The sequence below is a fragment of the Saccostrea echinata genome, unplaced genomic scaffold (assembly GCF_033153115.1).
Source record: "Saccostrea echinata isolate AGI-Se365-2 ecotype Australia unplaced genomic scaffold, CSIRO_AGI_Sech_v1 ptg000025l, whole genome shotgun sequence".
Classification (NCBI taxonomy): Eukaryota; Metazoa; Mollusca; class Bivalvia; order Ostreida; family Ostreidae; genus Saccostrea; species Saccostrea echinata.
The window spans coordinates 22,630,794-22,649,173 of NW_026889774.1; the positions used below are offsets into that span (position 1 = coordinate 22,630,794).

The 18,380-nt window shown below is 33.3% G+C and overlaps 2 protein-coding genes across 2 annotated transcripts in view; one reads left to right on the forward strand and one right to left on the reverse strand.

The window, feature by feature from the left end:
- The window catches only part of LOC133192190 (phospholipid scramblase 2-like), a 238,725-nt gene that overhangs the window by 193,030 nt on the left and 27,315 nt on the right, over nucleotides 1-18,380 (forward strand). The gene's annotated exons all lie outside the window — the stretch shown is intronic.
- Nucleotides 153-17,548, reverse strand: LOC133192183 (uncharacterized). Its single transcript, XM_061328146.1, has 18 exons — nucleotides 16,485-17,548; nucleotides 16,196-16,349; nucleotides 15,504-15,625; nucleotides 12,737-12,917; nucleotides 12,188-12,327; nucleotides 11,595-11,739; nucleotides 11,134-11,373; nucleotides 10,436-10,564; nucleotides 6,880-6,962; nucleotides 6,513-6,751; nucleotides 4,680-4,790; nucleotides 4,126-4,305; nucleotides 3,062-3,180; nucleotides 2,498-2,611; nucleotides 1,900-2,085; nucleotides 1,245-1,394; nucleotides 975-1,051; nucleotides 153-888 (listed from the first exon to the last, which is right to left on the reverse strand). Exons 1-18 carry the CDS (start codon nucleotides 17,545-17,547, stop codon nucleotides 623-625), a joined length of 3,699 nt encoding a protein of 1,232 aa, XP_061184130.1. The 5' UTR covers nucleotide 17,548; the 3' UTR covers nucleotides 153-622.

Below are 18,380 nucleotides of genomic sequence, written 5' to 3' on the forward strand. Positions count from 1 at the left end.
GGTCCTTGGGTCTTTTTGTTTATTATATGCACTGTACTGTTCCATCATACATCTAAATACTTGTTACCAAATACAAATTATCAGGTTTCGATGTATATCTTCAACATGGTTACACTGTATTGGAAGAAAAAAAAATTACGTCACTCTGACCATGACGGCATACAAATGAATAACAATTTATTAAAAATACATGTATTTTTCGTAATAAAATATCACAGACCACATGGAAGTAGGAAATGACGTGTCCAAAAAGAACAAAATACCAATCAGAGGCCCATGGGCCACAATGCTTACCTGAGGCAACATTCTCTTCTAAACAATGAATGTGTAAATGTTAATCAAACCTCCTGCTGTCTTCTCATATTAAAGTTTATGATTTCAATCATAATATACAGCATATAAAGACTTAACAAGATTATTTTTAGAAATTATTACCCTGTTGCAGCAAAGTGGAGGGGATACAGTAACACGATTAAATGTATGGATGGATAAATGATTTGAACAAATTTGAAACTGCACTTATAAAGATTCTCACTCTATTTAACAACTGTACATCTGTATATGTTTTATTTTCCATCAGTCCATTCTTTTATCTGTCTCTATGAACAAATCCTTGCTACACTCATTCCTGGACAAGCCTGACACACATGACCCCCTGTCTGCCATCTTGTAAATATAAATACCATCCCTTGTGTCCACATGATTGGTATGTATTTGTAATTTCTTTATCTTCTTCTAGGTACTCCACACACAGGGAGGATTGTAACTGACCTAGAAAAGGGAGCACAGCCAGTAACTGACCAGTGTAACTGTACTGAAACAGGTGCTCTCTGTATCTGTGGTCTTTGTCCTTGTTTGAATGTTGAGTCCATGTCACCAGGAAGCCAACTGTAATATAAGAGTTATCCCCCTTTTATAAATTCGATTTTCTTCACATTTATGTGTAATGTCCAATCTACTGTACGTTTACTTACCTGACTTGTGAAGAAATTTTAGCCTCACTGGCAATCCTGGTAGTTGTAAGACTTTTGTTATGTTTATCTCCCTAAAACTACAAGTAATCAAGAACAATGTTATACAGAGACAAAATTATGACAAGCTCTTCAATTTCTAACAGATTTTTCCAAGTACTCCAAGTCTGTACATACCAAGGGAGGGGATTTAAAAATATGCATTTTTACCTACTGCCCAATTGTATTTCCTTTTGGGAATAAAAACTGTTTAAATTTAAGTACAAGTCTGACCTGTCTTGTGAGGTGCTCACTGTGAACAGAATCACACAGTTGTTAACAGTAAAGGCGCCAGTTTCTTCACTTTCTTCTGCGAGTACTTCGACATGAGCAAAACTTCCATTTAACTGTTCCTGATTTTCACTAATCTTAAAGGGAAGATCACTGCAATGCAAAATGAAAAGTAAAACTCAAAAGAGTCATTTTTTTCTAAATTACATGTATTTCAATTTCTTTCATCAAACTAATATATGCCAATTTTTAGTTGATGACAAAACAACATTGAAAAAATAAATTCCCTGTTCCATGTAATCAAGGTATACTTTTTTGAGTCACAATACACATGCAGAAAACCAGTATACTAGAAACAAATCTTTTTTTTTTCTTTGGCAGTATCTCCATGTGAAAATACACTGTAAATTACTTCTGTTTCATTTAACTTCTTAATGCATTCAATTTTTAAAAGAAAACGTCGTTGCAAATTTTTCAAAGGTATATTTTGAAAAAACTGAAGTTTGTAACAACCTAAAGAAACATGGTTCATTACTTTGGAAAGTACCAAGTGGTCACAATAAAAATCTAAACAATTCGATGGGTAACTTTAATTTTAATTTAACATTTATTAATGAATTAATGACCAAGGTGCTTCTATGCCCTTAATGAAACATACCTTTGCAATATTGAACTGTCAAGCAGAATTGTCATTGGTTTTAAACACTTCTTCCGCCCATCTGCAAACTTGATTCCATATTCATTAGTTAAAATTAAAATGTCCAACTGAACACCCACAAATTCACACTCCATGAAATCATCAAAGTATTTAATCCATCCATCATTTATCTCATGAAGTCCCAGCCTAATAATTAAAACAGCAAATCATTCATCAAAATATCAAGTTTGTTATTTTTCGGTACGTGACATGTACAATAAACATAATTATAGATGAGAAAAAAAAACAATTAAAATTAAATCATTCTCTACAGAAAATTTTTCCCAATCCACTAGCTTCCTTATTTTCTGCTATTACACTTCTAAACTCTTGACTATTAAAGACAGGACCACTACCGGTTACCTCGATACCCTTAACAAAAAAAAGAGAGACCGTTACAGGTTATTACAGGTTAGCTGGATGCCCTCTCACAATCTCACCCCCCCCCCCCCCTTCAACCCACAGCAACCAAAATCAGTTAAGAAGTAAAGTATCCTAAAGTAATTCTCATTTTATTTCACCCATTTTCTATAACCTGCTACGTAAATGATGATACAACCTTTTCTTGTTGAAGAAGATTAAGTTGTTTTCAATCAGTGTCATATTGAAACATGGGATGTGACGTGGAAAAGTTTTCTGTACTTCATGTCCTTCACAGTCGTAAATGGTACTCCTAGCAACAAATATTTATATTTGATTCAAATATATTAGATAACTATGATTCACTGGTAAAATTGTAATTCTTTTTAACACTCTTTCTATATATTTCTAACTGTCATATACAGTACTCGTTACGAATAATTTTTGTGAAATTTTGTGGTTCAGTAAAAATCACAAGAAATAGAATTACAAAATATTCAAACCCAAAGCTCTGATATTGCAAATTAAATGATTAAGACTGCAAACTCAGAAACTTGAATGTTACTGCACAAGAATCAAATTGCCAAAAGATTTGGATATGTACTTGTATAATGAAAAATTCACCTCGGTTTACATTACACACAACATGAAAAGAATTTAAATACATTACATTGAACATGAAAAGAATTTAAATTCTGGATGAATAAAGATCATGAAATCCTCCATTTTTTTTCACTTAAGACACTGTGTCCCATGAACCTACCCATCAGGCCTCTTCATACAAAAGTAAGAAGATCTGGAGAAAGTATATGCAATGTCATTCTCAAATGCTTCAAATATTACTGGATTCATGAAACTACTTCGGTCTTGGCATTTAATTATCTGTGAACAATAAAAAACACATAATTCTTTTTGATAGAAAATCCAACTGCATATGACTGTTTTCTAATGCTAACCTTAGCATGAATGTACAGGACATAAATACTGAGCACCAAGTGTGCAGAGTCGATTTGCTTACCTGTGAAGTCAATATATCTATGTATTGACCAGATCAAAGGGCTACAATTATAGTTTTATTACTTGGAACCAAAAACAAAAAAGATAATTTGTTATACTGGGTAAGTTTTAAAGACTTTAAAGCATTAAAAACACATCTTTTGGATTTTCCCTTTCTATACTTTCTACCTAAATTAAATTGAATCTATTATCGCATATTTTATCTAAATATCTTATTATATGTACACTTAAGTATATAGTCATCTTAAAAAAAATGATCCACATCGGAGGAGGGTATATGCTTTGACACCAAAAGATCAAATGAAGAAAAATATTCTCTCAATTTACACATCAATTTTCATCAATTTATGAACTTCAATTTAGAATGGCTATTAAACAGCATATTTTAAAAGAGTAACGAGTAAAATATATTATCGGTAAGTCAATAGATGGTATGACCAAGAGATAGTCGAGTACTCGAATACTCATTGATTTCCCAATACTGTAAGTTGTTTTTATTCCAGTGTTAAAATTTCACGATTTCTCAAAAAGTACCAATCGCTATGGTTTTAATTTCACGCTGCAGGAAATTAATTTAAATTTCGTATGAGCATTTAAACGTTTTTAAAAACTAATGATAGCATTCACTATGGGTTTAATTTCGCAGAAAAATGATGAATCGCGAACAAAGTGAAATTAAAACCATCGTGATTATTTGCCAATGTACAGTAATTAAATTTGAAAATTCTTTTTTTTTTTGAAGACAAACCTTGGGTCTCCCCGCCTCCAGCCCCAGAACAAAATAACAAAATATCATCCTGATGGTCTTACCAGATAAAAATATTTCACTGAAACTTGAACACTGAGCAAAACTGAGCTGGATCCAATCCTCTGGGGCTGACATAGAAACTTCATCTTGAATTCACACAGTTTATATCTTTTGACTTTATGTTTCCTCGTTCTTTTATCTGCCAAAGTTTCTTTAACAGTGGAAGCAGCTATCTTTACAACCTACAATTTACATGTATAATACACAATTTAAAAAAAAATCAAATACAAGAAAATCATGATAATTCAGGATTTTATAAAAGTTAAAACAGCCTTGTCAAAATCTGGAAGAAGTAACTCAGGTGCCCTAAAATGGATACATATAATAATTGTAATTAGGTACCAGTGTTACAATTCTTTTCTTTTTTTTTTTTTTTTTTTTTTTTTTTTTGAAAGTGGATATACACACAACATATTTCTGTTCTCACATAACTGGTTATAGTCTGCCCCAGCTTGCACCACTTTTCTATTAGACTAGTCACTCTATTAGACTAGGCACTTCTCTGAAATTCTCAGAACTACCAAATGCATATGCCGGTATAACAACACATACTTACATTACTGGTTATAATCCATCCCTGTTTGTACCACTTCTCTACTAGACTAGTTGCTTCTCTAACAATCTCAGCACCACCCAATGCATGTACAGATATATCAGCTACTGCTTTCTGGAAAAAGCAAACAAAACTGTTCTATTATGATGTCTACTATGATAATAAGCAAATGGGAAAATGTTAATGATGTGTTCACTTTGATGAGATCAATATACTTCCATTGGATAGTCAACATTTACTTTTCAAACAATCCTCTTGCATTCAATATTCTCATCATTTTTAAAGATGAATAAAATATGCAAATGCAGTGTGTTTAGCATTAAAAAAAAATTCTTATTGTGATTCAGAGCTCTTTAATTTGCCAACTTTCATTTGTAATATTTTTTTTTACCACAAATGCTAAATTAGCTGGGTGGAGTAACCATTTATAGACATTTTTTTTCTTATGACAAGTCACAGAAAAATTAATGGCTGACCAAGTGTGTCTCAAATTAGGGAATTGTAAAAAAATAAGAAACGTTTGTGATGCAGAAGCTTCACTAAAAAAGAATTATTTAACATGTACTGCTACCGAGTACCCCTAAATCTTGGAATAGTAATTATCAATCAAAAATTCATCCCACCATGCTTATGCAACTGTGGTAATTTGTGTATGGGCAAAAATACTTAAAAAATAACTGTTCATGCCAAAACATCTGCATTGAATCTCATATCTCAACAGTATACCCCACAGTTAACTTCCTGTTAATTTGTACTTATATCATCAGAGCACTAACTAAAGGATAAGTTAACTATCATTTAAGGACATTGGCAAGTCAGGGTTTTCCGGAGAAAAAAGGTTTAATACATGGGTTTTTTTGCTTATAAAATAGTGATTGAGAGTGATCTCCCGTGTAGAATTCTCTAAGCGGTGAAAACCAATAAAGCGTATGTCACAGAGGTAAACATAAGCACGTGTACCTCCTTCAACGGGTAGAATCATCTATACAGCAAGAAAGAAAAGCTGTAATGGCTTTGTTGTACATTGTATTCAGGGACAAAGAGCCAACAGGTCATTATTTACCGTAGTTATGCTCATTTTGCTGGAAAGGGCAAAGATGTGACATACGCTGAAAGGTAGGTCGACCATGCCGACTGAGAACAGTTCTTAGGTCATGTGAAGGAATTGGCATTTAGTAACTACGAATAAAAAGTAAAAATAAATCCATGACAATATTTTTATGACAATGTGTTTCAATTCAGTCAATTACATGATAAAACAATCAACCAGTCTCTTGACCAATTTTAGCTGTTAAGGGACGCAACTCAAAAATAATGATCGGTGCCGGTATATCCATGTCTTGTTTCTAAATATACATTTTTAGCCAAAATATCTAGAAGTCATAGGAAATGAAGATACAATAATGTATATAATACAAAAGCTGTATGAAATAAATGGGTTTTGAAGAAATATTATGGTGAAAAATTATGTAGGTCCCTTTTATCAACATTTTACATAGGAAATGCATTAAGAATTGTGAAAACACTGATTTGACAAAATCTAAAAAAGAATGATGGATTGGTAGGTAAAACGATCCAGAATATAGCCTGTTTAGTACATTTAAACCTACTCAAAAGTTCTTGAAAAATTCTATACGATAACCAGGAACCTTGCCAATGTCCTTAAATTTAATTACCTTTCAAGCAAATTGACTCTGATGATTAACTGTAACATCAAGTCCAAAAAAAAAAAAAAATCGACCTAAGATTATATCAGGACTTAAAATAAATTCAGCACGTCTTGCTGTTGGCAATTTGAAAAAAAAAATAAGTGAGAAAATATAAGTTGAGACATACTTGATACATATAGTCCTTCATTTTCTGAACCAGACTGAATTTGGCCCTTTGATTTCCAGGTCCACTCCAGTGAACATTGATCACTTGGTCAGTTTTAGGTGTGTTATTATATCTCCAATAAACAGAATTTCTAGACACTTTGAAAAAGTGATTCCCAGTGAGGTAGGCTGTAAAGTCCCCATCATTGCCATGTTGATGAAAAATTTCCACCACATTTGGTAAATGAGTGCATAATCGATCTATTGAATGCAAAGTGTTAGAATAATAGTCTAAAATTATTCAGAAAAAAAATCTGTTAAAATCCTAATGCCCCCACCCCAGCTGAAAAACAAATGAACAAGGCTACATGTACCCGTACTAAACTTACCACAATAATATTGTCTTGGTGTTGTAAAGGGGAACATCTTCCAAGCATTCAATCCAGGAGAATCGGGTTTAAAGGTCAGGGATCTGTATGATCAAATGTATATATATTTATGTAATACTACTAAATTACAGGCACAATTAATTATATTTTATAATTACGATTTTGGAACCATCATAAAAAGGATCAGCAATGGCAGACGTCATTTTGTTCAGTGCTATATACATATACATGTACATCATAACCTTATTTTTCTTTTGTATGGAAAAAAAAGAAACTTGCTTACTGTTTCAATGGTGTGTTCCCCAAACGTCTACTGGACAAAACAAACATCTAATTATCACACTCAATTAAGGGGCCCTCTAAGGGGTACAGGTAGAGTTGGTGTGTTCCCCGAACGGCTACTCGCCAAAAACAAGTAATTATCACACTCAATTAAGGGGTCCTCATAGGGGTACAGGTAGACTTACCTGTGTTAACCTGGATTAGCAATATTTGATAAATCAGATAAATCCATCCAATTCAAAGATTTTTTTTTTAATTTTCAGAATTCTGCTATATAAAAGAAAAAAAAAATAAATAGATAAAATTAAGATAAATCAGATAAATTCATAGATATGGCAAGAAATTGGTACTGCGTTTTTAGGTTATACTTTTGTACCCTAGGGTACATCCCTATATAATGTATGGACAAAAGGTTACAAAAAGGGTACGCTATATATTCCTACTGAAAATGAAAGTAGATATTCTGTAGTGCTTTTGTAAACTAAATTATAAAAACAAAGCTAAAGCACAAGGTACAGTGGTTACAAAGGGTACACTTGAGTACAGCTGGTTACAACACTATTATAAAGCTAGGGATACAAGGGTTTAGAAGTCTAGATTTGTCTAAGTTAAAAAATCAAACAAGAGAACTGAAGCACAGGGTACAGGAGTTACAAAGGGTACACTTGGGTACAGCTGGTTACAACACTATCCCTTACCAAAAATACTGCCTTCCTGCAAACATTTGCTGCAAGTCTGCAGCAAAAATTGCTGCAAACCTGCTGCAGACATTTCTGCAAGCTTGCGGCAATGAAGCTAAAGAAACCATGACAGCCTATACAAAGCTTCTGTGTTTGCAGCAAGTTTGCGGCAGGTATGCAGCAAGCTTGTTGCAAACATTTTACCATGCAAATGAGGTTTGCTGCAAGTCTGCAGCAAACATTGGGTTTTCCAAATATGGAGACCTTGCTGCAAGCTTGCAGCAAACATTGCTGCAAGCTTGCGGCAAACATTGCTGCTAACTTGCAGCAAGCAATATATTATTGTTTTCAGCACATTCCTGTTCAAAGATATACAGAATGCGAAAGAAATTCAAAAGATTCAGAGGGAAGCCAGCGGGACCATTGGACCTCCAGCAAAAAAGTATGCAACTATAAAGAGAAGATTGCAGTTACTGAAAGAAAGGTACCAGGATGGCATCATTGACCTTATGGCGTACACAGACTCTGCATCTGAACTACTTCACCTAGGATAGTGATCCCTTAGTTGTGACTAAATAAATTGTAAATATTGTAAATATGTGTGGTGTGAAAGTGAAACAGTGCTTTTTTTACTTATAATGAAATATGAAGTGTGTTAAACAGTGCTGTTAAACATTAGAACTTCAAGACAATTTAAAGTAAAAAATCTGTTTACTATGTTTTGTGCTTGTAAAATTATTTATTTAAAAATTTGTACACAATATATATATATATATTTAAACTTCTGCTAAAATAAAAAAAAAATTAATTACCAAATCCACTTTATTTTATTTTGTTTAAAGTAACTTAAATTCTGGCAGATTATTCATACAGGTAAGTCTACCTGTACCCCTAAGAGGGCCCCTTAATTGTGTGTGATAATTACTTGTTGTTTTTGGCGAGTAGCCGTTCGGGGAATAAGCCGTAGAGTTTACCTTTATGAACCTAGCTATACCTGCATTTATTAATTGGAGGAGGAATTCAACAGCAACATTTCATTTTTTTTTAAGGTATCTCTTTTGAAACATGGTTTCAACATGCAAAGATTGATAAAAGATCTTTATTATTTTACTTTTTTTTTCAGAAGAAATGTAAAAATCTTGAAGATTTTATTCATTGGTTAAAAAAACTGAAAATAATGTGTTTTATTTTCATAAATAATTTTTTTATCAAAAATGAAAAAGATTATCTGACTTTTCTTCACATGTTTTATAAGATATTTATATTGTGCATTTATTTACGGAAAACTTTGAACACTAAAGGATCTTATTTGCTATTAAAACAGTCTTTTCTGAAGAGATGTCTTAAAGATGTTTATAAAATTTCGGTGAACATGTAGGTAGCATTCTTTCTTATCCAGGAAAAATCTATCGATCATATGTCATTTTTCTTTTCAATATATCTTACGAAATGAGTTAAATAAATTTTGCTTGAGATACTCTTTAATTTAATCTAGTTTTAATCATGGGTTTAAAGCATTAATATTACATGTAAATATTTTATAACAATAAATGATTTCAAAATCTTCGTTAGTTTGCATCATGGAACTCAAATCTTAAAATAATTTATTTTGGTAAAACTTTATCAAAAAGCGTGAATACGATTGTTTAAAAAAAAAAACCTTTATTTTGAATTTTACCCCCCCCCCCCCCCCCCCCTTGAAATTGGATTTTAAGCAATACTTTTAAAAGTAAATTGTCAAAATTTTTTCTGCTTTTCTGCCCATTCCCCTATTACAAAAACGATAAGTTACGTTTCTGAACTTTGATGTAAATAAAACGTACACATATACATGTAGATATTGCTTTCAAACAAACAGGTCGCTTCGGTTAACCGTTTAAACAGTGGGGGAAGGGACAACCTCCCAAAGAAATCTGACAAGTTAAATTAAAAGAATTAAATAAAAAAATGAAAATCCTATTTTGTGGGTTTGTTTGTGGGGAGGGATGGACTTCCTCCAACAAAAAGTAATGGGGGCAGCATGTAAATGAAAATTTACATATGAAATCTAGAGGAAAAGACTATTCTTCAGGAAAAGTCTATACTCAGAAAAATGCAAATGCGATGTGAAAATTTTTCTCCTTGTTAAATATAGATTAAACATAGCTTAAAATGTGATATAAGTAATGCGTCAAGTGCCAAGTGTTAGGTCAAAAAAGTAATATTTTAAAATAATTCATAAACATGCTATCTATTAATTCACATGTGCAGTAATGTTTCTTTTACGAATTTTAAATGTATTTTAAATAAAAATATTTATCATAATTATATGACAAAATATTTGTTCATTGTCTTCAATTATAGCAAGCATTTATTAAATAAATCTGTGCTTTAGTACACAATTTTATCAGTAAATATTATTATTAATTTATTTAGACTACTTTGTTAAATCAAGGTAACGCAGGTAAACTCTACCTTGACCCCTTAGAGGGCCTCTTCGTTGAGTGTGATAATTAAATAGTTGTTTTAGTGAGTAGACGTTCGGGGAATAAACCGTTTCAATTTGACTAATGAAAAGTTAGTTCCAATGTAAAGATTGTTATGCTGAAACTTACCCTGTATGTGGGTTCAGTAGAATGTTTGCTATTGGTGGATATATCATAGAACAGTCCCCCGTGATGAAGCCATCTTTGGTCATTCTCAGCTTCAAATCAGGATTGGAGATGTCAAATCCACTACAGACTCTGAAGAAGTTTAATGTTTGCTCATTTTAAATAATTTTCATTAATATTAATACTGTAGATCACTTAAAATTTCCTTAAACCTTATTTTTTGTGATATTGTTATTTGGTATTTATAAGAGAGACAAAATTTTGATGAATTTTGGTCATTGCTTTATATTATCTTTACTAATACTAATAAACGTGAGAATGAAGTTTTCACGAGCAGACAGTCTCGCGTAATTACACAAAAATAAAGTTCTCATAAATAAAAAGTGATTTACAATAATTGAAATCCTGGGGAGAAGCTTTAAAAAAATTAAGTGTTTCAGAAATAATAATAATTTCAGCTAAAAACATATTGTACTATTCTAAAATTTCTGTTTATAACAAGTGACCTAGTGTCCAAGTGTCCTTTGAAAAAGAACTAGAATTGCCTCTACACATCTTGTCCATTGAGATTTAGATCACAAGTTCACTGCATGGATATGAAACAAAATCTTAAATTAGAGCACTCCTACTTTATCACTTTTGGAGCTATGTGTACAATTTGTATTTCTGCCAATCAGTTTGAACAGTTTACTATCACTTACTCATGATCATGATCAGTATAATACGAGGAATAGTGAAATTGACGTCTCCATATCACTTTCATAACTGGAACTCCACCTAATGAGATTAAGGGTTCGAATGGGTTCTGAACTGCCAACTGTAGGGGATCATAATTTTGGTGCACCAGTGCCAGCTTTCTCTCCCTAAGGATATCAACCATCTGCATTCCAGGAATAGATCTTCTAGCCTCTTCATCAACATCTGCATCTGGTCCCTGAAAACTGTTAATTAAAGGTAATTAATCTGCACTTTTTCTTATATATTATATCTTAGGAGTTGTTGGATGTCTTTTCAGTTGAGAGATCAAGTCAATTTCAATACATTGAGAATTAAACATGAAATTTCTTTGAATCTTGAAAATTGTTAAAAACTGTTAATTTACTTATCCTCTTTCAGTATATTTTGACTTAGGATATTTTTATTAAACCCAGCAATATACTACCATTTATAGAATTCCCCATAGCTGTTGTCTGAGGATTTAGAGTGCCCCATGATGGCATTCAAAAATGCAAGATGATACCAAATTTTGGGACTGTGCTTGCTGTATTCCCTTAAAACACATTTCATCATTTCCAAATGGTTTCCAACTACATTATGACAAGAAAAATTCATATTCAAATACATATAATGATTTTAAGGTAAATAATTTTTATCTAAAAAGCAGACAAAAATTATATTATTATCATTTTATTTTACTTTCTTCCATATTTTTTATTCAAAAGCCTATTTAAGAGTAATTAAACAAAAATTTCAGCTAAAGACCAAGTGTGAAGCACCTTACATTTGTAAGGAATACATCATAATGGGATTTTTTTCCCCAAATTATATTTTGTCCTTATGAAGTTTAAAAGTAATCTCATCCGATTTTGCACTGTCAGTTCATATTCTGCTATACTTCAAGGTTTTGATTGCTGTGAAAATCCCAATCTTATTTTTACAAAACAGCAACAAATGGTATAAATAAAGTGTGACCACAAAAATCCCCCCAAAAATGTTTTTTGTCTAAATGATGCACAAGTTAACAGGTTTACTTACCCTGTAGATGCCCTAAATGCAAACGCAGAAGTGACTCTGCTGTCTCCAGATAGAGATCGGAACACCTGCTGGTGAGACAAACTCTGAATACGGCTTTCCAGGATGACAGAAAGTTCCTTGCCTTGCTTTCAGTCAATACACTAAATATTAAATTACAATCTTGACAATCAAAAAAAAAAAAAAAAAGATGCATACATTCATCTGACAATTACTGAGAATATTACCTGGTAATGAGAAATGTATTCAGTATTGTATATACCTCAAACTTGATAGCAAAACAGGCACTTTTCCCCCCTAATACTTGTGTATCAAAATACTTTCATGCTTAGCTAAAAGCATAGATATTTGTGTATAATAATAAAAAAACAAACAGTACTTAACTCTATAAATTAGCTCAGAATAGCAACAATCAAACTGGCCATTCAAATTGCAAGTTTCAATTTTTGTGAATGACCATGTCCTCCTATTCATCTGGCAGGACAATAACTTTCAAGTTTCAAGAGAACGATGCACATTTTTTTTACCAGGTACATAATGTACAAAATATACCCCTGATTTTGGAGGTCTGCTATGAGTATCAAAGTCTGGCACTCGGTCATTTCACTCTCAGATGGCCTAGCCTGTATGAGACAATTCCCTAGGAGACGATACATTCTGACAGCTTTTTCTGGTTCATACTTCATGGCATACATCCTCCCTATTTCTCCAATGATGAATAGCTTTTCCTTATCTACATCATATTGTACACTGCATTTAAATACATATATGTGTGTATAAATAAATGTAAGTTTAAAAATTTAATAAATGATAATTGATTTTCTTCAAAAAATTACTGAAACATGCAAAGTTTGTTCTTCTGTTAAAGGAAAGAAAACTTATTTGCAGATTACATTCAGCAATAATGATTATTATGATTACAGCAATATAACCATGATAACAAAAAAACAAGAGGCCCATGGGCCACATCGCTCACCTGAGCACATTGGCTTGAATTTTAAACTACCTGATGATGCTTCCATGTCAATATAACAAATGGCTTTGTCGTACTTGAGAAGATTTTAAAAAAAATTTCCCATATATTCCTTTGTAAAAATTTGATCCCCCATTGTGGCTCCTCCCTACCCCCGGGGATCATGGTTTGAACAAACTTGAATCTACACTACTTGAGGATGCTTCCATATAAATATGACTCATCATGGCTTTGCTGCTCTTGAGAAGAAGATTTTTAAAGATTTTTCCTATATATTTCTATGTAAAACTTTGATCCTCCATTGTGACCCCACCCTACCCCCGGGGATCATGGTTTGAACAAACTTGAATCTACACTACCTGAGGATGCTTCCATATAAATATGACTCATCATGGCTTTGCTGTTCTTGAGAAGAAGATTTTTAAAGATTTTTCCTGTATATTTCTATGTAAAACTTTGATCCTCCATTGTGACCCGCCCTACCCCCGGGGATCATGATTTGAACAAACTTGAATCTGCACTACCTGAGGATGCTTTCATATAAATATGACTCATCATGGCTTTGCTGTTCTTGAGAAGAAGATTTTTAAAGATTTTTCCTATATATTTCTATGTAAAACTTTGATCCTCACTTGTGGCCCCGCCCTACCCCCGGGGGTCATGATTTGAACAAACTTGAATCTACACTAGCTGAGGATGCTTCCATATAAATATGACTCATCATGGCTTTGTTGTTCTTGAGAAGAAGATTTTTAAAGATTTTTCCTATATATTTCTATGTAAAACTTTGATCCTCCATTGTGGCCCCGCCCTACCCCCGGGGGTCATGGTTTGAACAAACTTGAATCTGCACTACCTGAGGATGCTTCCATATAAATATGACTCATCATGGCTTTGCTGTTCTTGAGAAGAAGATTTTTAAAGATTTTTCCTATATATTTCTATGTAAAACTTTGATCCTCCATTGTGGCCCCGCCCTACCCCCGGGGGTCATGATTTGAACAAACTTGAATCTACACTAGCTGAGGATGCTTCCATATAAATATGACTCATCATGGCTTTGCTGTTCTTGAGAAGAAGATTTTTAAAGATTTTTCCTATATATTTCTATGTAAAACTTTGATCCTCCATTGTGGCCCCGCCCTACCCCCGGGGGTCATGGTTTGAACAAACTTGAATCTGCACTACCTGAGGATGCTTCCATATAAATATGACTCATCATGGCTTTGCTGTTCTTGAGAAGAAGATTTTTAAAGATTTTTCCTATATATTTCTATGTAAAACTTTGATCCTCCATTGTGGCCCCGCCCTACCCCCGGGGGTCATGGTTTGAACAAACTTGAATCTGCACTACCTGAGGATGCTTCCATATAAATATAACTCATCATGGCTTTGCTGTTCTTGAGAAGAAGATTTTTAAAGATTTTTCCTATATATTTCTATGTAAAACTTTGATCCTCCATTGTGGCCCCGCCCTACCCCTGGGGGTCATGGTTTGAACAAATTTGAATCTGCACTACCTGAGGATGCTTCCATATAAATATGACTCATCATGGCTTTGCTGTTCTTGAGAAGAAGATTTTTAAAGATTTTTCCTATATATTTCTATGTAAAACTTTGATCCTCCATTGTGGCCCCGCCCTACCCCCCGGGGTCATGGTTTGAACAAACTTATATCTACACTACTTGAGGATGCTTCCATATAAATATGACTCATCATGGCTTTGCTGTTCTTGAGAAGAAGATTTTTAAAGATTTTTCCTATATATTTCTATGTAAAACTTTGATCCTCCATTGTGGCCCCGCCCTACCCCCGGGGCTCATGATTTGAACAAACTTGAATCTACACTACCTAAGGATGCTTCCACATGAGTTTTATCTTTCCTGGCCCTATGGTTCTTGAGAAGAAGATTTTTAAATGATGCCATTATTTTTTCACTAATTCCTAATTATCTCCCCTTGGAAGAAGGCATGGCCCTTCATTTGAACAAACTTGAATCCCCTTTACCCAAGGATACTTTGTGGCAAGTTTGGTTGAAATTGGCCCAGTGGTTCTTGAGAAGAAGTCGAAAATGTGAAAAGTTTACAGACAGACGGACAGACAGACGGACAGACAGACGGACGCCGGACAAAATGTGATCAGAAAAGCTCACTTGAGCTTTCAGCTCAGGTGAGCTAAAAATATTGAAAAAAGAAATTATCTAAAAATAGAAACAATTTGGCAATGGCATTTGTTCAGTGCAAAATCAGAAGGGCACTGAGTGTATATATACATGTACTTTTCTTAAATATAATTGTCAAATAAAAGCAAATTGTGAGACATAGATTTATTTACTGATGTTGTACCAGACAGAGATCCCTCTTTGTAAAGTTTGACAAAAGCCAGTAGGGATTCTCGGTACTTTCCTCGGGCCCAGTACACATAGGGGACACTTTTCTCAAAGTAAACTTCAGTCATATGAGGGTACCTGTAATCAAAATAAAAGAAGTAGTACCACTTGTCATTAAACATAGTGTAAAACACATTTTAATGTACTAAAGACTGATATAAGGTCTGACACACATTGTTTCAAAGTAGCAGTGGTACATATATATATCAATCATTATGTATATATTATGGATGGCAATTTCTAACTGGTTACTTGGTCAGAATGATGGTAACTTGTTGGAAAAGCTATAATTGGTAAGTCAGAAAAAATAAAAAATAAAATATGTGTAAATTTGAGTGCAATTTCTTAAAATTCAATTTAAAAAACTCTAAACGTTGATCAGTCAGCATTGAGACATATCTATTTAAACTAATTAGGAAGTTATTAACGTTTCCAGATTGAGATCGTGGGGGTAATTGGCCAGTTTGTGAAGTGTTAATTGTGAAGTTTAATTACTGTTATATCAGTCTTGCAGTTAACCAAATGGCAATTCAGTATTCGATTGCCATCCATAGTATATGTATCTACCTTATCTCATTATGACAAATTACATTATATATTAATACACATATTATTAAAGATGGATTGTTAAATAAAATTCACATGTACCTTGATTTCAAGAATTGATGTACAACTGCTAGCTGTTTGCTTTGGGTATTTCCAGTAACTCCCTTGGCTCTCAAAAATTTTCTCCCACTGTATCCTTTATCTTCAACATACTTAGAGGTATTTTCCATCATAAAATTCATCAATGTTGCATAGACTGTGGATAAAATAGCCCAAAAATTATAATACATGTATGTTCAATCATAAATTCATGTGTGCAATTTTTGGTAAATGGCTATGCTTGTTTGAAAAATGGCATCGATGCACGTAAATCAGTCATAATTTGACCTACCCAAATAATATTCCCTCTTATCATAGAAAATGTAATCATCATTTATCCTTTTGTCAAAACATGCCTCAATTAACACAGAATTGGCACTCTCTTCATCCTTCCAAAGGTTGCTTAAAAAGCAAAATGAAAACTTGATCCTGTCATCGTCTCTTGTATATCCCTTTTTCTTATCCTCAATCATCCAGGATTCAAAGGCTGACACATTCTGCTGAAGCCATAAAAGATAAGATTTAGTAAGCGAATATTGTAAATTGGAAGACAAAATGGTTTGTCTCATCCCAACAGGAAACCATGAGGATTTTATGAATTTTTTTATCTGATGACGTTTCCGATAAAGATGGATCTTCCTCATGCACAAGTCTACCAGGCTTGGAATATCTGACACAGTTGGAGCAGATCCAGACTCTACAAAATCTGGCAGCTTATCATCCTCCTCATTTTGGCACACACTCAGTTCACCAAAAAGTTGTTTTATCATGCTTTGCTCTGTTTTTGTCCTTTGTTTGCTCCGTTTTTTCTTTGGGCTCCTTTTGTTTGCCTTGCGTGAGTCTGTCTTTGGAACTTTCTCTTCCTTTTTTTGCAGCTCCAATTCATCATCACTAGGTGATGCCTCTTCCTTTTGTATTTCTATGTCATCATCACTAGCTAAACAGGAACTACTTCCTTCTGATTCTGGAAGTTCTCTGTCACTGTCAGATGTGAAATCACTGTCCAGCAGACTCCACGCTGACGATGCTGGTGTTGTTGCAAAATCTTCACCTGCTGCCAGTTCTATTTCTGTATCATGTGCCTTTGGCATTTCTACAAAACTAAACTCAGAGTCATGATCACTTCCATCTAGTGACAAGTCATCAAGAATAAAGTCAGCTAGATCTAAATCTTTCAGAGACAGAGTGACATTTTTTGACTGGTCTTCCCCTGAGAATGAGAGTTGTAAGGAGGATCTGAATTCTTCTCCTGCACAGAGCTCCTCACTTTTCATTGAAGATCTTTCTCCTTCTCTTTCATCATATGCATCATTTGTAGCATCAACAACCTCAAAATCATCTGCTGATGAATCCATTATTTGGTTCTATACTTCTGAAATATATCAACATTAATTTATGCAGTGGTTATAAGTTATTTATACCTGTAATGGAATTTAATACAGTAAAAATGAAAGCTCTTAGAGTACATAATTCTGACTTTATACCATATCTAATACAATTTATGAGCTGAAACTGTAAAAACATTTCACCTTGTTCACTATCACCAATCCCTAAAATTTCTATGGACATGAACGGTAAGTAAAGCTTGGGGTGCTATGACACACAACATGGATTTTAGTAGGGGTGTAACAAAATACCAATATACAAGTATACTACAATTCACAAAAAATCGTACTTTATCATGGTACAAAAACGTATACCTGTGTATCATGATATATAAGATCTTAAGCAATTCATATATTACTTCTTTTAAACTTAACTCAATAAATGTGATGTTTTTATTCGCTTAAGTGTTACATTATGCATTTGTGAACTTTATGAAATAATCTAAAAAAAATTTCCCTTTCACATTGTAACAGAGAGTTTCCCATTTAGTAACAGATACTTACAAATGAAAGGTGAAACATCGCAATACGTATCATGATACAATCCCAGTGCAGTGTATCTATTCTCTATTGAGAAGTTGATGGCTCGTTTTAATACTCCCCCTCAAGAGGGGGAGTATTAAAACGAGCCATCAACTTCTCAATAGAGAATACAGTGTATCATGATACATCAAGATACACTCTAACCATATCGTTATACCTCAAGACTTTTGTATGTAACTTTCTCTTTTTAATTGGAGCTTTTGCAGCATATCATCAAAGACAAAGGCTAACAAATTTATAAGAGGAATACATATATTGTA